This window comes from Bombina bombina, chromosome 10, assembly GCF_027579735.1.
Source record: "Bombina bombina isolate aBomBom1 chromosome 10, aBomBom1.pri, whole genome shotgun sequence".
NCBI classification, from domain to species: Eukaryota; Metazoa; Chordata; class Amphibia; order Anura; family Bombinatoridae; genus Bombina; species Bombina bombina.
Genome location: NC_069508.1, coordinates 92,556,910 through 92,580,831, shown reverse-complemented (window position 1 = coordinate 92,580,831; position 23,922 = coordinate 92,556,910). Strand labels below are relative to the sequence as shown.

Here is a 23,922-nt window from a genome sequence, read left to right as displayed (position 1 = left end):
GCAAGTATTAAGGCAAGTCTATATTTTACATAGTTCCTTCCTTGTAGCCTTTATTAAGGTGGACACAGATGTAATCAATAAGAAATTTAGTGACTTGTACACTTGCTGGACACTGCTACTTCTGTTAATATACGAGTGTGGTTGAATTTTTTTACATCTTAACGCTATTAACACTATTTCATATCTGCCTCATGTGGCACAGTAACTATTCAGTGCACTCTATGCCTTACTGTGTACGGGAGACTGCAGAATAAATGCTAGTTAGTAAAAGGGGGCACATTTTCAGTTTGATTCCACAGCCCTAGTGTCTTGCAAAATATACCTAGCTGTGTGAGTGGCGCCCGGTGTCTCGCTCATGCGCAGTGCTCACATACCAGCATGGTTCTGTGCCCGGGCAGTGTATTAGCTGTGCATTGAGTTTTTAGTACAGCCCAGTGAATGGTGTCTCTTCCCTGCTTACAGGTAAAGTGGGGTGCAGGACAATTCTGCTCAGCTATGACGGGCAGGGGATGGGTCTATAAAGCTGACACTTGTAGATAGGCATATGGGAAGGCTACATGGTCAAATTGTTTATGCCTAAAAAAACTGGATTGATGCTTCCTGCTCTGGCTTTGCTAATGTAGTCCTGACCTGCTGGATAACAATTATATTTTTTTGATGTTAGGTCACATAATTTTTTATGCAAAATAATGGCAATTCTATATATTAAAACGTTATGCCCTATACAGATGTCTTGCAAACATTCTACATTATTCTGGTTCCTCAACACCCACTTTAATCACAGCCCCTGCCTCCTCCCCCTTCTTCCATAAATGTTGGCTTTTAACTTCCTCCATTTTTTTCTCTTATCTCCCCTAATTTAGAAGTATTGCAGCCTACATTGGAAATGCCATGAAAAAATGTCATGTTACACCCTGACCAAAAACTTTTATGGCTAAAAAAGGTCTAAAACCTGGGGGCGGGGGGCCGCAGTGTGTTGAGTGCCTAGGGCAGCAGAAAACCTAAATACGCCACTGCCTCAGATTTATGCTTGGACACCTTGTGTACTGTTAAAGGAAGTTTTAGCTACTTGGCAGACATTGATTCCACTGTCGTTGTCAACCTTTGAAAGTTTTGTGAACTTTATCATTTCTATGATGTTCCTTCCTATGAGGAGGTGTTTTCTAGACATGCCTTGGATGTTTTTACATGAATAGGAGAAGCTAGGGATACCTTTCTCCCTGTCTCCCGTCCTTTTCCTGTTGCTGACTCCATTAAAATGCATGGTGCCTTAAGTAGAAGGGAGCTTTTCTACTATGGCTCAGAGAACTTTGATCCCTATGGAGGGTAGCTGCTCCTTTTCGGGTCCATGGATAAGAAGCTGGAGGTTTTATTGTTCATTTCAAGCAATGCTTTGTCTTATTAGACTTGCTGTGCTAGCCAGTCGGGCTTGTGGCTGAAATCTTGGAAATCAACTGAGAAGCTTACCTGCGGCTTAGTGGTACAGCGGTACAGCCAGCCTAGGCTTTCTAGTTCTGCAGTTGCAGGTTCTTATTTTATGTTTCCTCCAAACTTCTGGCGTTCCTTTTCAAGGATGAGACCTTGTTGGGACTTGGTCTGGCAGAATTATCCTCTGACTTTACGGGGGAAATAAAACCCGTCAAGAGAGTAGACTAAAGGAAAGTTTTCCTTTTCCTATTTCTGCAGGGTCTTTGGGAGGCCAATCAAACTTAGTCCATTCTAAGATTCCTCCCAGTGGTAGATTTCTCCTTCGGGAGTATCTGCAATCCAGGTATGATGAGAAGCATTCCTTGAACTAGGTTCAGGATCTTTTCTGGTAATGGTAGTCCCAGTCTGGGAACGGGATCTAGGTATCTACCTCAAGTTTCTCAGGTTCTGCCCTTCAAAGTAGTATCAATTCTCCTTTGCTGCAAGTGGGCCTGTTCATAGCTAACATAGATCTGAATGATGTTTATTTATTGTTCAGATGATTAGGATCTTCTCAAGTCTCTGAGTTTCGTCTTCTTAAAAATACTTTTAGGTCTTGGGGTATTGCAAGGGTGCTTTCTGTACAATATATGGTTCAGGTGTCATCCTTCCTTCAAACAAACTCTCTTTCAGGAGATCTTATCCAATCCACTTTCCCATGGATGGGAAATGAATCTGGAGTAGAGTTCCCTTGTTTCATCCACAAGGGTATTTTTTTGGGGGGGACCTTATTAGATTCTCTATCTATGAGAAGATTCTATCAGAGGTCAGCTAATCAAGGATTTATTCCTTTTCCTCTCTCTGCTGTCTACTGTCCGGTCAACAGCAAGCTCTAATGGTCCGGTGGATAGCTTAACCATCTTGCAACCAGAGGGTTGAGATTTCGAATCTAGCTACAGTTGATTTTCCCTTCACTTTTCAGTGACTCTATGTATGGAGGGAATTGGTCTGCTGGTTTCCATGGACATCATTTCCTTTTTGCTATTTTCCATACAATGGAGATCATTCGGATCTGTCTCAGGAGATAGATCTAGATCAATCATCAAGAGACTTTCTCCCGTGGTGGTTTTTCAGGAGTACCTGCCTTAGGGCGTGTGCTTCTGGAGACATTTCTCGATAATATGACCACAACACCAGCCTGCTAGGCTGGGGAGCAGTCTGGGACTTATATAAGGCATGGAAGTGTCTGCTTTCATCTTGGAGTTGAAAGAAATTCGCAATGTTCTGAGGGCTTGGCCTCAGTCGTTGTTAGCTTGGTTCCAGTCGGACAAGGTCACCTCAGTGGCTTACATCAATGGCGTGCTTTCTAAGGCATTGGATTAAATTTCCAGTCTCCTTGGAGGTGTGGGTTTGTTTCCCACAACTCCAGAACCCAGTTAACCTATGCGGTGCATGGATATTATTTAATCCAGAGGAACTCAGAGTTCCATAGTCATAGGAGGTGACTTGGATTGTCTGTGGTCAGAAGCTCACGATTGCTGTTTGTCATCCACTTTCCAGGGGTGGACAACTGGGAATCAGATTTCTGAACAGACAGATATTTCATCCGGGGAGTGGGACTCTCCATCCGGAGGTGTTCTCCAGGTAAACCCTCAAATGGAGGGTTTCTGGAGTTGGCTTTTGAGTGCATTTTGGCAGAACGCCAAGCTTCCAGGATACGGTCAAGGTCTAGTGATCCGCAGACTATTCTGATAGATGTCCTGGTGGCTTTTCCTGGGATTTCAATCTCGCATCCTGGTTTCCTCTGTTTGCTTCCTTCCACGAGTCATTGCTCATGTCAAACAGGAGAGAGCATCAGTAATTCTGATAACTCCTGCGTGGCCTCGCAGGATTGGGTATGCAGACATAGTGGAGATATCGTCTCTCTTACCTTGGAGATTGTCTCTGAGGAAGGACTTTCTAAGTCAGTGTCTTTTCCTTCACCCAAATATCACTTCTCGGAAGCTGACTACTTGGAGATTGGATGCTTAGTTCAGTTTAAGCGTGGGTGTTCTGAATCGGTCATTGAGACTATGTTTCTGGCTTGTAGCCTGTTACTTGAAACATTTACCATAAGATATGGTGTAAATGTCCTTATGGTGTGAATCTGTAGGCTACTTTTGGAGTAGGGTCAGGATTCTTAGGATTTTGCCCTTTCTACAGGAAGGGCTGGAGTTTTGTCAGTCAGTTCTCTGAAGGGTTAGATTTCTGCATTATTTTTTCTTGCTGCATAAGCGTCTGGCGGACGTGCCAGATGTGCAATTTTTTTGTCAGGCCTTGGTTGGAATCAGGCCTGTGTTTAAGTCTATTGCTCCTGCTGGGAGCCTTAACTTTTGTTCTTAAAGTTTTGCAGCAGGCTCCATTTGAGCCATTGTTTTCCATAGATATTAAGTTGTTGTCTTGGAAGGTTTTGTTTCTTATTGCTATCTCTTCTGCTCGGAGAGTGTCTGAACTCTCAGCTTTGCAGTGTGATTCGCCTTATCTTATCTTTCATGCCGATGAGGCAGTTCTTCATACTAAGTTAGGTTCCTTTCTAAAGTGGTTTTGGACAGAAATTTTAATCAGGAAATTGTTGTTCCTTTTTTTTTGTCGTAGTTCTTCTTTTCTGAAGAACGTTTGTTGCACAACTTGGTGGTTGTGTGTGCTTTACAATTTTATTTACAGGCGACTAAAGATTTTCACCGGTCGTCTGCCCTGTTTGTTTGTTTTTCTGGGAAACGTAAGGGTCAGAAAGCTTCTGCTACTTATCTTTCTCTCTGGTTGAGAAGTATAATTGGTTTTGCTTATGAGACTGCTGGACAGCAGTCTCCTGAGAAAATTACAGCTCATTTCACTAGGGCTGTCTCTTCTTCTTGGGTTTTCAAAAATTAAGCTTCTTTGGAACGGATTTGCAAGGCTGCAACTTGGTCTTCTCTGCATTCCCTGTCCAAAGTTTACAAATTGGATTCTTTTGCCTCTTCTTTTGGGAGAAAGGTTCTTCAAGCAGTGGTGCCTTCTGTTTAGGTATCTTAGGAAAGAAAACAAAATGTATGCTTACCTGATAAATGTATTTATTTCCGGATACGGTGAGTCCACGGCCCGCCCTTTATTTTAAGACAGTTATTTTAAACTTTAACCTCAGGCACCTCTACACCTTGTGTTATTTCCTTTTTCTCCATTTTCCTTTGGTCAAATGACTGGGGATTGTGGGAAGGGAAGTGACATATAACAGCTTTGCTATAGTGATGTTTGCTCCTCCTGCTGGCCAGGAGTGATATTCCCAACAGTAATTAATGATTCCGTGGACTCACCGTATCCGGAAAGAAAGAAATGTATCAGGTAAGCATAAATTTTGTTTTTTTCTGGCAAATTTCAAAGTCATCTGTATTTCCACTCCCCCTGTATCATGTGACAGACATCAGCCAATCACAAATGCATATAAGTATATTCTATGAACTTTTGCACATGCTCAGTAGGAACTGGTGATTAAAAAATTGTAAATATAAAAAGATTGTGCACATTTTGTTAATGGAGGTAAAATGGAAAGTTATTCAAAATTGCTGCTCTATCTGAATCAGGAAAGTTTAATTTTGACTTGAGTGTCCTTTTAATGTCACTTTATTGTTTGCCCAGGGCGTACCCTAAAAATGCCTGCACTCAGTACCAGCCAAGAGAATTTTCAGAGGAAGAAAAAAATGCTTGTATGTCATCTAAAAGTATGAAAGAATTTATTAATTCTGTATCTTTAAGGTAAGCATTATAATTGGATTAATATTTTGCAGTTTCATATATCCATTCACTAAAGACAAATCTATTATAAGTATCCCAACTTGCCTTTTGATAATTTATTTGAATGATAATCCCTATTCAGAAGGTGGCCCTGTCCCCTTTTTTGTTTTAATAAGGAGGGTGTGGTCTAGACAGTCACTTACCCCTCTTGATTTTAGATCATTAGCTCTCACTAATGTACAGTAGCTCCAGTAACATTGTAACAGGACGCAGGAATGTAAACTCTAAAATTGAGTGAGTGGATGGTTGCCTTCAGGCTGGTCAGACTTGCTGCTATGTGAAAAAAAAAAGAAGACAAATTAGAGACAGGCGCAGATACCTTCTGAATTATTCTGGCTTTCTAATGTAAAAATAAACTATAAAAAGTGACTTTTGGATAATTATTACATTTTACTTATGGTGTTTAGGAACAAATACACGGCTAGATTTAGAGTTCTGCGGCCAAAGGGGTGCGTTAGCTACGCGTATATTTTTCCCCCCGCACCTTTTAAATACCGCTGGTATTTAGAGTTCACAGAAGGGCTGCGTTAGGCTCCAAAAAGGGAGTGTAGAGCATAATTTACCGCCACTGCAACTCTAAATACCAGCGGTGCTTACGGACGCGGCCAGCTTCAACCTAAGTTACAATTAAACCTAACACTACACTATCAATAAATTAATTAAATAAACTACCTACAATTATCTACAATTAAATAAACTAATCTAAATTACAAAAAAAAACAAACACTAAATTACAACCCCCCCCCCCACTAAATTACAAAAAAAAAAGATTACAAGAATTTTAAACTAATTACACCTACTCTAAGCTAAAATAAAAAAATGCCCTACCCTATTCTAAAATAAAAATTGTAAAGCTCTTTTACCTTACCAGCCCTTAAAGGGCCTTTTGCGGGGCATGCCCCAAAGAATTCTGATCGGAACAGCCAATAGAATGCGAGCTCAATCTGATTGGCTGATTGGATCAGCCAATCGGATTGAACTTGAATCTGATTGGCTGATTCCATCAGCCAATCAGATTATTCCTACCTTAATTCCGATTGGCTGATAGAATCCTATCAGCCAATCGGAATTCGAGGGACGCCATCTTGGATGACTTCCCTTAAAGGAACCTTCATTCGTCGGGAGTTCGTCGTGGAGGAAGGATGTTCCGCGTCGGCGTGATGAAGATGGAGCCGGAAGAAAGAAGATTGAAGATGCCGCTTGATAAAAGACTTCAGCCGGATGATGGACCTCTTCAGCCCCCGCTTGGATGAAGACTTCAGCCAGATGATGGACCTCTTCATCCCCCGCTTGGATGAAGACATCGCCTGAATTGGATGAAGACTTCGGAGCCTCTTCTGGACGGATCGGTGATACCCGGCGTGGTGAAGACAAGGTAGGGAGATCTTCAGGGGCTTAGTGTTAGGTTTATTTAAGGGGGGTTTGGGTTAGATTAGGGGTATGTGGGTGGTGGATTGTAATGTTGGGGGGGGTATTGTATGTTTTTTTTTACAGGCAAAAGAGCAGAATTCTTTGGGGCATGCCCCGATGAAGACCCTTTTAAGGGCTTGTAAGGTAAAAGAGCTTTACAATTTTTATTGTAGAATAGGGTAGGGCATTTTTTTATTTTGGGGGGCTTAGAGTAGGTGTAATTAGCTTAAAATTGTTGTAATATTTTTATAATGTTTGTAAATTATTTTTTTATTTTTTGTAACTTAGTTCTTTTTTTATTTTTTGTACTTTAGTTAGTGTATTTATTTGTAGCTATTTGTATTTTATTTATTGATAGTGTAGTGTTAGGTTTAATTGTAACTTAGGTTAGGATTTATTTTACAGGTAATTTTGTATTTCTTTTAGCTAGGTAGCTATTAAATAGTTATTAACTATTTAATAGCTATTGTACCTGGTTAAAATAAATACAAATTTGCCTGTAAAATAAATATTAATCCTAAAATAGCTACAATATAATTATTATTTATATTGTAGCTATATTAGGGTTTAATTTACAGGTAAGTATTTAGCTTTAAATAGGAATAATTTATTTAATAAGATTTATTTTATTTCGTTAGATAAATATTATATTTAACTTAGGGGGGTGTTAGGGTTAGACTTAGCTTTAGGGGTTAATACATTTATTATAGTAGCGGTGAGGTCCGGTCGGCAGATTAGAGGTTAATACTTGAAGTTAGGTATCGGCGATGTTAGGGAGGGCAGATTAGGGGTTAATACTATTTATTATAGGGTTTGCGAGGCGGGAGTGAGGCGGATTAGGGGTTAATAAATTTATTATAGTAGCGGTGAGGTCCGGTCGGCAGATTAGGGTTTAATAAGTGTAGGTAGGTAGCGGCGACGTTGGGGGGGGCAGATTAGGGGTTAATAAATATAATATGGGGTCGGCGGTGTTAGGGGCAGCAGATTAGGGGTTCATAGGGATAATGTAGGTGGCGGCGGTGTGCGGTCGGCAGATTAGGGGTTAAAAAAATGTAATAGAGTGGCAGCGATGTGGAGGGACCTCGGTTTAGGGGTACATAGGTAGTTTATGGGTGTTAGTGTACTTTAGAGCACAGTAGTTAAGAGCTTTATGAGCCGGCGTTAGCCCAGAAAGCTCTTAACTCCTGGCTTTTCTCTGCGGCTGGAGTTTTGTCGTTAGATTTCTAACGCTCACTTCAGCCAAGACTCTAAATACCGGCGTAAGAAAGATCCCATTGAAAAGATAGGATACGCAATTGGCGTAGGGGGATCTGCGGTATGGAAAAGTCGCGGCTGGAAAGTGAGCGTTAGACCCTTTCCTGACTGACTCTAAATACCAGCGGGCGGCCAAAACCAGCGTTAGGACCCCCTAACGCTGGTTTTGACGGCTAACGCAGAACTCTAAATCTAGGCGACAGTTAACTTTATTTTGACCTTGACTGTCCTTTCTTCTATTCAATGGTTCACTCTTTGTGGATCCAGTGTGCATATTTTATATATGTAAAAAAATAGTGCTCCGTTATAAATGTTATAATCCTATAAATAATCGTAATACTAAACATAAAACATCAAATAAGGCCCATAAATAACATCTTTAGTCACTGGTATCAGTCAATAAACCTGCAGGATAATGTATTAAGATTGGTCACAAGGCTCAGTTTGTTAAATGCTATGATTGCACAGTTCTTATTCCACCAGTTATCTTTGCTTTATCCCAATAACAGCAAAACATAGTTTCCAGACAAAAACAACAAATTATGGTGAGGTCAATGATAACGTAAGTGCATAGTGCAGTTACTAATGCATTTTTTTCAGTATAGATACACTGGCTTCCATGGGGGGGGTTGTACCATACTGTTACAGAAGTTAGATTATGTCACAGGCTTGATACTACAATCCCCTAGTTCAAACAGCCTAAATACCTCATAAAGTTATGATGTCATGGGCTTCCACATGTCCTTATAATGCTGACTCACGCATCTTGCAATACCTTATGGACTAAATTGCAACTGGATCCAAATAGGATTCACCTCTAATGGTTCCACACACCACTGCTGTGGAATTTTTCACCCCTGCTTACAGTATTATAACAACTCTAGGCATATTGAACAATTGAATACAGTAGAATTGCATACTTAGCAAGTGCATAATTAAAGACCATGCATGTATCATGTGACAGCCATCAGCCAATTACAGACTAGTATATGGATACACTGTGAACTTGTACACATGCTCAGTAGGAGCTGGTGCCTCAGCAAGTGTTCATATAAAAAGACTGCAACATTTGATAATGGAAGTAAATTGAAATTCTCTTAAAACTGCATGCTCTTTCTGAATCATGAAAGTTTAATTTTGACTTTAGTATCCCTTTAAGAGTTCAATTAGATCACTGACGTAGCCTTCATCCCCGGATTCCCCGAGTGATTCCAGAGCCCTAGATCACCATGGATTTGGTAACAATGCAGGGGGTTCGATGAGCTTTTAAAGCACACACCCCGCGCGCGCATGTCGACACATGGTCGTCATCCACAGTAAATAAATTGTGCGCACTTAAAGGGCTAAAGAGGCATTAAACACTAAATAAAGGCTAGATAGAATTATGTGTTCAAAGCAAAGATAAGCCTGAGAATCAGTCTAAATTTGAAAAAAACAAGTGTAAACGTTTAGTGTCCATGCTATGAGCACCCCTATGTTGTAACTTTGGCTTCAGCAGAAAATGAAATCTATTAGGGACAGTTATAAAAGAGTTACTGGTGTGTGTAACCAATCACTGCGTGGAATATAGCAGTCTGGAATTTTCTTACAATTTTAATCTGAATTGGAAAGTCCACAATTTTCAGTAATAAATTACAGGAAAAGGGACAAAATAAATAATGAAAGTATATTGCAAAGCTGTTTATATTATTAAAGGGACATAATACTCATATGCTAAATCACTTGTAAGTAATACAGCATAACTGTAAAAAGCTGACAAGAAAATATCACCTGAGCATCTCTATGTAAAAAAAGCAAGATATTTTACTTTAAAATTTCTTCAGCTCACCAGAGTATGTGCTTTGTAAACTTTGTATACTTCACCTGCTGTTCAGCTGGAAGTTGAACCCCCCCCCCCCCAAACAAAAAAAACAATAGCCAATCAGCTTTAGCAGTGCTGAATTAATGTTTTGCCTTTGCTGTGATCTCATGAGATTTCAATGAAATCTCATGAGATTTCATAGAACTTACATAAACTGAATAGGAAAAGAACATGACTGTGCCTGCACATGAGAGATGCACACTCCCTAGCTTGTCCTGGGACAAGCATCCTGACTGGCTGCTTAAAGTCTCTTTATAGTGGGGTGTGGATACTTTGGAAATTTGAGGTAAAACATCAGCACAAGGATCTACTCCTTACAACCAACAGGGGGCGCAACTACTTCTAATGTTGTACACAAAATATAAAATTGTTATATCACCAATCAAATAGAATCAATATGGATACTAAATGATGATACTATAAGGCATCAACGTGCCCTTCATACCAAACTGTCCAAGTAATAAAGTCTCTTGACAAGGATCAATAGGTGATCAAAAAGAAACGTATGAGTCAGTCCTGAATTGATGGTAGCACCGGCTGCTCTTCCCAAACGTTTGGATCCAATATTCACTCTGCAAAACGAACACAAACAGAAGGCGCTTCCTAGTGCAATCTCGTTATTATCCCAACTTTATAGAAAATACAGTCTCAGTGTTCGATGGCACTCACAATAAGCTACAGCACCCATGTGCTGATTGGAACAGACTGGGATCTCACAAACAGAGTGGGGTTCCTACCCTCTGCTTGCTCCCAGCTGTTTCTTTTATTAGCTTTATTAGCTGAGAAACGTGTAGCGTATGTTCTTATATCCCTAAAGGCTACTGTTTGGCCAAACGGGTTTTATCTTTGGTTTAAAATAAAAAATGTTTACATTTTATATTGAAGCACAATTGTTTTTATCTGTCGAGTGGTGGGAGCAAGCAGGGGGTAGGAACCCTACTCCGTTTGTCAGTGAGCTGGGACACTGTGAGATCCCAGTCTGTTTATTTTTAGGCTGGTGGGAGCTTAACACAGAATTCACAGATATAAATGAACAATATACCAAATACATACGACTTTGATTGATGTATATTTATGATATTCTGTTTTTGTGGGAGGGTCCCAGAAAATAATTGGACTCTTTCCTGGTATCATTGAATAATAATAATTTCAATATAAAACTAACATACCAGAAGAGCCAAATAATAATATATTTCCTTGACCTGAAAATATTTAAGAAAGAGAATCAACCTTCAGGTACTGATTTATTCAGGAAAGAAACAGCACACATACCATCCTATACAGTACCAGTGCTCACTCCCCCAGTACTATTAAGTCCCTATCCATAGGAGAATTTTTACGAACAAGAAAGAATTGTTCAGAAGAACTGTTCAAAACAAGAGCTAAGGAATTAGAAAATAGACTCAGCAAGAGGGGTTATAGCCATACATTTATTAATAAAAGCCAAAAGAAGAGCTTTACATACTAAAATACAAGATTTGTTAAAACCCAAATCACACAAACAGGATGGGAAAACTAGATTATTATTGACCTATAACCCACAAAGCAATGATATTCTTAAAATAGTGCAAAAACATTGGCACATCTTACAATCTGACAACATTCTGAGGAAGCTAATGCGCCCAAGTTAGAATTTAGTTTCAGAAGAACAAAAAATCTCAAAGATTTATTAAGTCCTAGTCATTTTGTAAGGAATAAGAAATCAACATCTAGAACCAGAAGTGTGTGTGGCTCCCATCCCTGTGGATCTTGTTCTTGCTGCAAACATATGAAAAAAACACTATCTATTCATGATAGATTTGGCAAAACCCACAATATCCATTCTTATATAAGTTGTAACACCACAGGAATCATCTATCTGTTAAAATGCAAATGCCCCAAGGTATATTTATTTCAAGTATGTCCTGGGTCCACAAAACATTGCATTGATACAATAGGGTACAATAAAATTCAAAAACAATAATAATACACAATATATGTATATGTAGGTGTGATGCCATGCAAAATATGCACAAGACTTCAAGAACATCTTCGAAATATACAAAATGTGGCTAAAGATTTGGAAAATAAGACAACAGTTAATTCAGTAGCTTATTACTTCTACACTTCTATTTTTGCAGATGATACTAAGTTAAGTAAGGTCATTAGGTCAGTGCAGGATGAACTTTCGTTACAAAGGGATCTGCAAAAATTAGAAGTATGGGCAGGTAAATGGAAAATGAGATACGGGAAAATGCAAGGTTCTACATTTTGGGAGTAAAAATAAGCAGGCAATTGATTATTTAAATGGGAGAAGACTTAGCCAAACGGAGGAGGAAAGGGATTTGGGAGTAGTAATTGATAACAAGCTAAAGATGGGTGCAGGGCAGCGGCTTCAAAGGCTAATAAGATACTAGCATGTATTAGAAAAGGCTTTGATTCAAGGGAGGAAAGTATAATTCTGTCACTATATAAATCCCTGGTAAGACCTCACCTTGAGTATGGAGTGCAGTTCTGGGGACTGATTGCAAAAAAAGATACTGCAGAACTAGAAAAAGTTCAGAGAAGGGCCACAAAGCTATTAAGGGGAATGGAGAATTTAAGCTATGAGGAGAGGCTAGCCAAACTGGGTCTGTTTTCTTTAGAAAAAGGCACTTGAGAGGTGACATGATTACTTTATATAAATATATTCAAGGCCCATATACAGAGATGGCAGAAGCTCTGTTTATTCCAAGAAAATTGTTTGTGACAAGAGATCACAATTTAGGGTTGGAGGAAAGGAGATTTAATCTCCTGCAACGGAACGTTTTTTTACTGTAAGAGCAATAAAATTGTGGAACTCATTACCAAAGGAGGTAGTGAATGCTAATACCATAGATACGTTTAAAAATTGTTTGGATACATTTCTGTCTAGAAACAGAATTTCTGTACTGTATATATGTATATTCACTTTGGAATAAAAGCAATACTATTTATATTGTTATTAGATCATATCACTCAAGTTTAATCTAAGATTAATCACCTTTCATCACAAATATTTGTCTATTCAAGATATCTCACCTAAGTATCCAAATCACATTATGACAGTAACGCTGAGGCATAATATCAATTATTATGAATACAGAAGAGAATATTCAAGAAATATATGTCAAAGGATTTACAATGTATCTTCCGTACCTGAAATATAATAACAAGGGTAAACCAATAGCCAGTAATCTAATGCAAGGGCAATATGATATTTATTTATTAATTGTCCCTGACCAAGAGACTATCTGATTGGTCACTAACATCGTACACACTAAAAAGAATAGCACACACTAAAAAGAATAGCCAGAGTTTGAAAGCATATAAATACCAGTTTAAACGGCGTGCCCGCAACCTTTGATAAATCCGGTAATGGCGAAAGATGTCAGGGAAAGTGGGGAAGTTTCTGTGTCTATGTAGTAGACTGTTTTAATTAGCAAGCCTTTGCTGGTAATCTCGAGTTATTGGGTGCTATAACATTGTGATCTTACTGAACACGCTGCGGATATATTTGTGCGTGTGGGATTACATTTCTTAAGCTGATTTGCACCTTAAAGGGACATAAAACAAGTTGAGATAGAGACAAAATATAATAATATGTACATTAATTACTTCACCTGCAAATCTATACTGCAGTGCCTCGCCATAAACCCTTTCTTTGAAGTTTCTGAATTGTACATCTCTAACTCCCCCCACACAATTCCTTTTATGGCTGTATCTATATCTATTGTTGTTTTGGTAAAATGCACAAATTAATAGGTATTATCTGCTGGAGCATGCCTAGAAGCTGTGAACTCAGTTGAAATACAATGCCTGTGTCTAAACACTGATCAGAGTGGTGGAGCACAGTGTCCAGACAGCATGGCTATTTCTCCAGCATTGGTGTGTCCGGTCCACGGCGTCATCCTTACTTGTGGGAATATTCTCTTCCCCAACAGGAAATGGCAAAGAGCACAGCAAAAGCTGCCCATATAGCCCCTCCTCTGGCTCCGCCCCCCAGTCATTCTCTTTGCCGCTCTGAACAAGTAGCATCTCCACAGAGATGGTTAAGAGTATGTGGTGTTTAGTTGTAGTTTTTTATTCTACTATCAAGAGTTTGTTATTTTAAAATAGTGCCGGTTTGTACTATTTACTCTAAAACAGAAAAGGATGAAGAGTTCTGTTTAAAAGAGGAGTATGATTTTAGCAGCAGTAACTAAAATCAATTGCTGTTCCCACGCAGGACTGTTGAGCCCAGAGAACTTCAGTTGGGTGGAACAGTTTGCAGACTTCTCTGCTCAAGGTATGACTAGTCCATTTTCTAACAAGACTTAGTAATGCTAGAAGACTGTCATTTTCCCTCTTTGGGATCGGTAAGCCATTTTCTTAGACTCATAACAGAATGAAGGCTTATTAATGGGCTATATACTGGTTGACACTATTGTGGGCTAAATCGATTGCTTTATTTATATGTGGTTTGAAGTGTTTTAAAACTTGAGAATAATTTGGTAACGTTTTTAAGCGCTAGGCAGTCGTTTAGACACCTTTCCCAGTCAGGAAGGGCCTTTCACTCTAGTAGGCAGAGCCTCATTTTCACGCCTTAATTGCGCAGTTTCTTTTGGATGCAGTGCATGCAGCTTCATGTGAGAGGGTCTGGTGGCCATTAAAAATGTTCGTGGAAGGCTTATTTCTGTGGCGAATAACCCCCAAGGACAGGTGAAGCCGCAGCAAACGCTGTGGCTGGGACTGTAGTGGGTTTAAAATTGTTAATTGATAAAACAGCTCTGGTTTCCTCATTTAAGGGGTTACAAACTTAAAAAATTGGGGTTCAATACTTTTAAAGCATTAAGACACTCGGGTGCAAATTTGGTAAAGATCAGATATTTCCTTCATAGTTTTTCACACATTCAGAAATAAAGTGTGCTCTGTTTAACATTTAAATAGACAGTAACGGTTTTGTTTAAAAATGGTTTTATTGCATTAATAGCCTGTATAAGCCTGTCTAACATGTCTGTACCTTCAGATAGAACATGTTCTGTATGTATGGAGGCCAAGGTGGTCCCCCCTTCAAATGTATGTGATAATTGTGCCATGGCGTCCAGACAAAGTAAGGACAGTACTGTCACATTTAATAAGGTTGCCCAAGATGATTCCTCAAATGAAGGTAGTGGGGGTAGTTCACCATCCTCTCCTTCTGTGTCAATACCAGTTATGCCCGCGCAGGCGACTCCTAGTACATCTAGCGCGCCAATGCTTGTTACTATGCAACAATTAATGGCAGTAATGGATAATTCTATAGCTAATATTTTATCCAAAATGCCAGCATTTCAAAGAAAGCGTGATTGCTCAGTTTTAAATACAGTAGAGCAAGCGTGCGCTGACGATAATTTATCTGTCATACCCTCACACCAGTCAGAATTGGCAGTGAGGGAGGGTTTGTCGGAGGGAGAAATTTCTGATTCAGGAAGAGTTTCTCAACAGGCAGAACCTGATGTTGTGACGTTTAAATTTAAGTTAGAGCATCTCCGCGCCTTACTTAAAGGGCCACTGTAAGTAAATATTTTCTATGCCTGTTACTAACTAACTATCCCAAATACGCTTGTTATCAATAGCATTTCATTAACATATCTCTACCGTACATCAGAAATCTTGTCTGCAAATTTAATTGTTTTCCAAACCCACTCCGTGGGTATCCTTTGCTCTGTACCAATCCGTTTACAATACCTAGGTTTCAAAATGGTGCTTTAAACACAAAAGTTATTGGTTTAAGTATTTTGAACATGCAGTGCTGAAATAGTGGGCAGGATAATGTGACATCATCGGCGAATAAAAGATATAACTTTTAGAACGTTATGAAACTTCGTTTTGGAGAAAATATAGGTCAGTAGGTTTTAATTAATGTTTATTAACTTTAATATGTTAGTTGTTTAGCTTAAAAATTATAACAGAAAGTAATTCTTTAAGGAGGTACTAACTACTCTGGATGATTGTGACTCTTTGGTCATTCCAGAAAAATTGCGCAAAATGGACAAATTCCTAGAGGTCCCTGTGCACCCTGATGCCTTTCCGATACCTAAAAGGGTGGCGGACATAGTGACTAAGGAGTGGGAGAAACCAGGCATACCTTTTGTCCCACCTCCTATATTTAAGAAAATGTTCCCCATGGTCGACCCAAGGAAGGACGCATGGCAAACAGTCCCTAAGGTTGAGGGGGCAGTTTCTACGCTAGCCAAACGCACGACTATTCCCATTGAGGACAATTGTGCTTTCAAAGATCCTATGGATAAAAAATTGGAGGGTTTGCTTAAAAAGATTTTTGTTCAGCAAGGTTTCCTTCTCCAACCTATTTCGTGCATTATTCCTGTCACTACGGCGGCGTGTTTTTGGTTCGATGAACTAGAAAAGTCGCTCAATAAGGAGACTCCATATGAGGAAGTCATGGACAGAATTCACGCACTTAAGTTAGCTAATTCCTTTATTTTAGATGCCGCTTTGCAATTGGCGAGGTTAGCGGCGAAAAATTTGGGGTTTGTAATTGTGGCGCGCAGGGCGCTCTGGCTAAAGTATTGGTCGGCGGATGTATCTTCCAAGACAAAATTGCTTAATATTCCTTTCAAAGGTAAGACCCTTTTTGGGCCAGAATTGAAGGAGATTATTTCAGACATCACTGGGGGAAAGGGCCATGCCCTCCCACAGGATAGGCCTTTTAAGGCTAAGAATAAGTCCAATTTTCGTTCCTTTCGTAACTTCAGGAACGGACCGTCTCCTAACTCTGCAGCCTCTAGACAAGAGGGTAACGCTTCCCAGGCTAAGCCAGCTTGGAAACCAATGCAAGGCTGGAACAAGGGTAAACAGGCCAAGAAGCCTGCTGCTGCTACCAAGACAGCATGAAGGGGTAGCCCCCGATCCGGGACCGGATCTAGTAGGGGGCAGACTTTCTCTCTTTGCTCAGGCTTGGGCAAGAGATGTTCCGGATCCCTGGGCACTAGAAATTGTGTCTCAGGGGTATTAGTTGGAGTTCAGAAATTCTCCCCCCAGAGGAAGATTTCTTCTTTCTCCAACATAGGTGTGTCCGGTCCACGGCGTCATCCTTACTTGTGGGATATTCTCTTCCCCAACAGGAAATGGCAAAGAGCCCAGCAAAGCTGGTCACATGATCCCTCCTAGGCTCCGCCTACCCCAGTCATTCTCTTTGCCGTTGTACAGGCAACATCTCCACGGAGATGGCTTAGAGTTTTTTAGTGTTTAACTGTAGTTTTTTATTATTCAATCAAGAGTTTGTTATTTTAAAATAGTGCTGGTATGTACTATTTACTCTGAAACAGAAAAGAGATGAAGATTTCTGTTTGTATGAGGAAAATGATTTTAGCAACCGTTACTAAAATCCATGGCTGTTCCACACAGGACTGTTGAGAGGAATTAACTTCAGTTGGGGGAACAGTGAGCAGTCTTTTGCTGCTTGAGGTATGACACATTCTAACAAGACGATGTAATGCTGGAAGCTGTCATTTTCCCTATGGGATCCGGTAAGCCATTTTTATTCAGACAGTAAATAAGGGCTTCACAAGGGCTTATTAAGACTGTAGACATTTTCTGGGCTAAATCGGCTTTAAGACACTGTGGTGAAATTTTGGTGAATTTTGAACAATTCCTTCATACTTTTTCGCAATTGCAGTAATAAAGTGTGTTCAGTTTAAAATTTAAAGTGACAGTAACGGTTTTATTTTAAAACGTTTTTTGTACTTTGTTATCAAGTTTATGCCTGTTTAACATGTCTGAACTACCAGATAGACTGTGTTCTGAATGTGGGGAAGCCAAGGTTCCTTCTCATTTAAATAAATGTGATTTATGTGACACTGAAAATGATGCCCAAGATGATTCCTCAAGTGAGGGGAGTAAGCATGGTACTGCATCATTCCCTCCTTCGTCTACACGAGTCTTGCCCACTCAGGAGGCCCCTAGTACATCTAGCGCGCCAATACTCCTTACTATGCAACAATTAACGGCTGTAATGGATAATTCTATCAAAAACATTTTAGCCAAAATGCCCACTTATCAGCGTAAGCGCGACTGCTCTGTTTTAGATACTGAAGAGCATGAGGACGCTGATGATAATGGTTCTGAAATGCCCCTACACCAGTCTGAGGGGGCCAGGGAGGTTTTGTCTGAGGGAGAAATTTCAGATTCAGGGAAAATTTCTCAACAAGCTGAACCCGATGTGATTACATTTAAATTTAAGTTGGAACATCTCCGCGCTCTGCTTAAGGAGGTATTATCCACTCTGGATGATTGTGAGAATTTGATCATCCCAGAGAAACTATGTAAAATGGACAAGTTCCTAGAGGTCCCGGGGCTCCCAGAAGCTTTTCCTATACCCAAGCGGGTGGCGGACATTGTAAATAAAGAATGGGAAAGGCCCGGTATTCCTTTCGTCCCTCCCCCCATATTTAAAAAATTGTTTCCTATGGTCGACCCTAGAAAGGACTTATGGCAGACTGTCCCCAAGGTCGAGGGAGCGGTTTCTACTTTAAACAAACGCACCACTATACCCATAGAAGATAGTTGTGCTTTCAAAGATCCTATGGATAAAAAATTAGAAGGTTTGCTTAAAAAGATGTTTGTTCAGCAAGGTTACCTTCTACAACCAATTTCATGCATTGTCCCTGTCACTACAGCCGCGTGTTTCTGGTTCGATGAGCTAGTAAAGGCGATCGATAGTGATTCTCCTCCTTATGAGGAGATTATGGACAGAATCCGTGCTCTCAAATTGGCTAATTCTTTCACCCTAGACGCCACTTTGCAATTGGCTAGGTTAGCGGCGAAGAATTCTGGGTTTGCTATTGTGGCGCGTAGAGCGCTTTGGTTGAAATCTTGGTCAGCGGATGCGTCTTCCAAGAACAAACTCCTTAACATTCCTTTCAAGGGGAAAACGCTGTTTGGCCCTGACTTGAAAGAGATTATCTCTGATATCACTGGGGGTAAGGGCCACGCCCTTCCTCAGGATAGGTCTTTCAAGGCCAAAAATAAACCTAATTTTCGTCCCTTTCGTAGAAACGGACCAGCCCCAAGTGCTACGTCCTCTAAGCAAGAGGGTAATACTTCTCAAGCCAAGCCAGCCTGGAGACCAATGCAAGGCTGGAACAAGGGAAAGCAGGCCAAGAAACCTGCCACTGCTACCAAGACAGCATGAAATGTTGGCCCCCGATCCGGGACCGGATCTGGTGGGGGGCAGACTCTCTCTCTTCGCTCAGGCTTGGGCAAGAGATGTTCTGGATCCTTGGGCACTAGAAATAGTCTCCCAAGGTTATCTTTTGGAATTCAAGGGGCTTCCCCCAAGGGGGAGGTTCCACAGGTCTCAATTGTCTTCAAGGCATTCTTACATTGTGTAGAAGACCTGTTGAAAATGGGAGTGATTCATCCTGTTCCATTAGGAGAACAAGGGATGGGGTTCTACTCCAATCTGTTCATAGTTCCCAAAAAAGAGGGAACGTTCAGACCAATCTTAGATCTCAAGATCTTAAACAAGTTTCTCAAGGTTCCATCGTTCAAAATGGAAACCATTCGAACAATTCTTCCTTCCATCCAGGAAGGTCAATTCATGACCACGGTGGATTTAAAGGATGCGTATCTACATATTCCTATCCACAAGGAACATCATCGGTTCCTAAGGTTCGCATTCCTGGACAAGCATTACCAGTTCGTGGCGCTTCCTTTCGGATTAGCCACTGCTCCAAGGATTTTCACAAAGGTACTAGGGTCCCTTCTAGCGGTGCTAAGACCAAGGGGCATTGCAGTAGTACCTTACTTGGACGACATTCTGATTCAAACGTCGTCCCTTCCTCAAGCAAAGGCTCACACGGACATAGTCCTGGCCTTTCTCAGATCTCACGGATGGAAAGTGAACGTGGAGAAGAGTTCTCTATCTCCGTCGACAAGGGTTCCCTTCTTGGGAACAATAATAGACTCCTTAGAAATGAGGATTTTTCTGACAGAGGTCAGAAAAACAAAACTTCTAAACTCTTGTCAAACACTTCATTCCGTTCCTCTTCCTTCCATAGCGCAGTGCATGGAAGTAATAGGTTTGATGGTAGCGGCAATGGACATAGTTCCTTTTGCGCGCATTCATCTAAGACCATTACAACTGTGCATGCTCAGTCAGTGGAATGGGGACTATACAGACTTGTCTCCGAAGATACAAGTAAATCAGAGGACCAGAGACTCACTCCGTTGGTGGCTGTCCCTGGACAACCTGTCACAAGGGATGACCTTCCGCAGACCAGAGTGGGTCATTGTCATGACCGACGCCAGTCTGATGGGCTGGGGCGCGGTCTGGGGATCCCTGAAAGCTCAGGGTCTTTGGTCTCGGGAAGAATCTCTTCTACCGATAAATATTCTGGAACTGAGAGCGATATTCAATGCTCTCAAGGCTTGGCCTCAGCTAGCAAAGGCCAAGTTCATACGGTTTCAATCAGACAACATGACGACTGTTGCGTACATCAACCATCAGGGGGGAACAAGGAGTTCCCTGGCGATGGAAGAAGTGACCAAAATCATTCAATGGGCGGAGACTCACTCCTGCCACCTGTCTGCAATCCACATCCCAGGAGTGGAAAATTGGGAAGCGGATTTTCTGAGTCGTCAGACATTACATCCGGGGGAGTGGGAACTCCATCCGGAAATCTTTGCCCAAATTACTCAACTGTGGGGCATTCCAGACATGGATCTGATGGCCTCTCGGCAGAACTTCAAGGTTCCTTGCTACGGGTCCAGATCCAGGGATCCCAAGGCGACTCTAGTAGATGCACTAGTAGCACCTTGGACCTTCAAACTAGCTTATGTATTCCCTCCGTTTCCTCTCATCCCCAGGCTGGTAGCCAGGATCAATCAGGAGAGGGCATCGGTGATCTTGATAGCTCCTGCGTGGCCACGCAGGACTTGGTATGCAGATCTGGTGAATATGTCATCGGCTCCACCATGGAAGCTACCTTTGAGACGAGACCTTCTTGTTCAAGGTCCGTTCGAACATCCGAATCTGGTCTCACTCCAACTGACTGCTTGGAGATTGAACGCTTGATCTTATCAAAACGAGGGTTCTCAGATTCTGTTATTGATACTCTTGTTCAGGCCAGAAAGCCTGTAACTAGAAAAATTTACCACAAAATATGGAAAAAATATATCTGTTGGTGTGAATCTAAAGGATTCCCTTGGGACAAGGTAAAAATTCCTAAGATTCTATCCTTTCTTCAAGAAGGATTGGAGAAAGGATTATCTGCAAGTTCCTTGAAGGGACAGATTTCTGCCTTGTCTGTGTTACTTCACAAAAAGCTGGCAGCTGTGCCAGATGTTCAAGCCTTTGTTCAGGCTCTGGTTAGAATCAAGCCTGTTTACAAACCTTTGACTCCTCCTTGGAGTCTCAACTTAGTTCTTTCAGTTCTTCAGGAGGTTCCGTTTGAACCCTTACATTCCGTTGATATTAAGTTATTATCTTGGAAAGTTTTGTTTTTGGTTGCAATTTCTTCTGCTAGAAGAGTTTCAGAATTATCTGCTCTGCAGTGTTCTCCTCCTTATCTGGTGTTCCATGCAGATAAGGTGGTTTTACGTACTAAACCTGGTTTTCTTCCAAAAGTTGTTTCTAACAAAAACATTAACCAGGAGATAGTCGTGCCTTCTTTGTGTCCGAAACCAGTTTCGAAGAAGGAACGTTTGTTGCACAATTTGGATGTTGTTCGCGCTCTAAAATTCTATTTAGATGCTACAAAGGATTTTAAACAAACATCTTCCTTGTTTGTTGTTTATTCTGGTAAAAGGAGAGGTCAAAAAGCAACTTCTACCTCTCTCTCTTTTTGGATTAAAAGCATCATCAGATTGGCTTACGAGACTGCCGGACGGCAGCCTCCTGAAAGAATCACAGCTCATTCCACTAGGGCTGTGGCTTCCACATGGGCCTTCAAGAACGAGGCTTCTGTTGATCAGATATGTAGGGCAGCGACTTGGTCTTCACTGCACACTTTTACCAAATTTTACAAGTTTGATACTTTTGCTTCTTCTGAGGCTATTTTTGGGAGAAAGGTTTTGCAAGCCGTGGTGCCTTCCATTTAGGTGACCTGATTTGCTCCCTCCCTTCATCCGTGTCCTAAAGCTTTGGTATTGGTTCCCACAAGTAAGGATGACGCCGTGGACCGGACACACCTATGTTGGAGAAAACAGAATTTATGTTTACCTGATAAATTACTTTCTCCAACGGTGTGTCCGGTCCACGGCCCGCCCTGGTTTTTTAATCAGGTCTGATATTTTATTTTCTTTAACTACAGTCACCACGGTATCATATGGTTTCTCCTATGCAAATATTCCTCCTTAACGTCGGTCGAATGACTGGGGTAGGCGGAGCCTAGGAGGGATCATGTGACCAGCTTTGCTGGGCTCTTTGCCATTTCCTGTTGGGGAAGAGAATATCCCACAAGTAAGGATGACGCCGTGGACCGGACACACCGTTGGAGAAAGTAATTTATCAGGTAAACATAAATTCTGTTTTCTCGATTATCTGTAGACCAGATAAAAAGAGAGGTGTTCTTACGTCGTGTAGGAGACCTCTTTTCCATGGGGGTAATATGTCCCGTTCTGACTCAGGAACAGAGACAGGGGTTTTATTCAAATCTATTTGTAGTTCCCAAAAAGGAGGGAACATTCCGTCCCATTTTAGATCTCAAAAGTCTCTCTCAGGGTTATCTTCTAGAATTCAAGGAACTTCCTCCCAAGGGGAAGGTTCCACATGTCTCGCTTATCTTCAGACCAGATAAAGAGACAGGCATTCTTACATTGCGTAGGAGACCTATTAAAGATGGGAGTGATACACCCAGTTCCAACAGCGGAACAAGGTCAGGGGTTTTACTCAAACCTGTTTGTAGTTCCCAAAAAAGAGGGAACTTTCAGACCAATTCTGGATTTAAAAATTCTAAACAAATTCCTCAGAGTTCCATCGTTCAAAATGGAAACCATTCGAACTATTTTACCTACAATCCAGGAGGGTCAATATATGACTACCGTGGATTTAAAGGATGCGTACCTACATATTCCTATCCACAAAGATCATCATCAGTTCCTAAGGTTCGCCTTTCTGGACAAACATTACCAGTTCGTGGCTCTTCCGTTCGGTTTAGCCACTGCTCCCAGAATCTTCACAAAGGTGCTAGGGTCCCTTCTAGCGGTTCTAAGACCGAGGGGCATTGCAGTGGCACCTTACCTAGACGACATTCTAATCCAAGCGTCGTCCCTTTCCAGATCAAAGGCTCATACAGACATTGTATTAGCCTTTCTCAGGTCTCACAGGTGGAAGGTGAACGTGGAAAGAGTTCCCTGTCCCCGTCTACAAAAGTTCCCTTTCTGGGAACAATAATAGATTCTGTAGAAATGAAGATCTTTCTGACAGAGGTCAGAAAATTAAAGCTTCTAAAGGCTTGTCAAGTTCTTCATTCTATTCCTCAGCCTTCCATAGCTCAGTGCATGGAAGTAATAGGTCTAATGGTGGCAGCAATGGACGTGGTTCCTTTTGCTCGAATTCATCTAAGACCATTGCAACTGTGCATGCTCAGACAGTGGAATGGGGATTATGCAGACTTGTCTCCCCAAATTCAAGTAGACCAGTTAACCAGAGACTCACTCCGTTGGTGGTTGACTCAGGATCACCTGTCTCAGGGAATGAGTTTCCGCAGACCAGAGTGGGTCATTGTCATGACCGACGCCAGTCTATTAGGCTGGGGCACGGTCTGGGACTCCCTGAAAGCTCAGGGTCTATGGTCTCGGGAAGAGTCTCTTCTCTCGATAAACATCCTGGAACTGAGAGCAATATTCAATGCGCTCCGGGCTTGGCCTCAACTAGCGAAGGCCGGATTCATAAGATTCCAGTCGGACAACATGACGACTGTAGCTTACATCAACCATCAGGGAGGAACAAATAGTTCCTTGGCGATGAGAGAGGTATCCAAGATCATCAAATGGGTGGAGGATCACTCCTGCCATCTATCTGCAATTCACATCCCAGGAGTAGACAACTGGGAGGCGGATTATTTGAGTCGTCAGACTTTCCATCCGGGGGAGTGGGAACTCCACCCGGAGGTCTTTGCCCAGTTAACTCAATTATGGGGCATTCCAGACATGGATCTGATGGCGTCTCGTCAGAACTTCAAGGTTCCTTGCTACGGGTC

General features: G+C 41.3%; 1 protein-coding gene across 1 annotated transcript in view; it reads left to right on the top strand.

Annotated features, from left to right (window-relative positions):
• The window catches only part of DNAI3 (dynein axonemal intermediate chain 3), a 247,185-nt gene that overhangs the window by 67,027 nt on the left and 156,236 nt on the right, over window positions 1-23,922 (top strand). Inside the window, exon 6 of the mRNA XM_053693156.1 lies at window positions 5,059-5,175. Within this exon, the coding sequence (XP_053549131.1) occupies window positions 5,059-5,175 (117 nt within the window). The remainder of the gene's footprint in view (window positions 1-5,058; window positions 5,176-23,922) is intronic.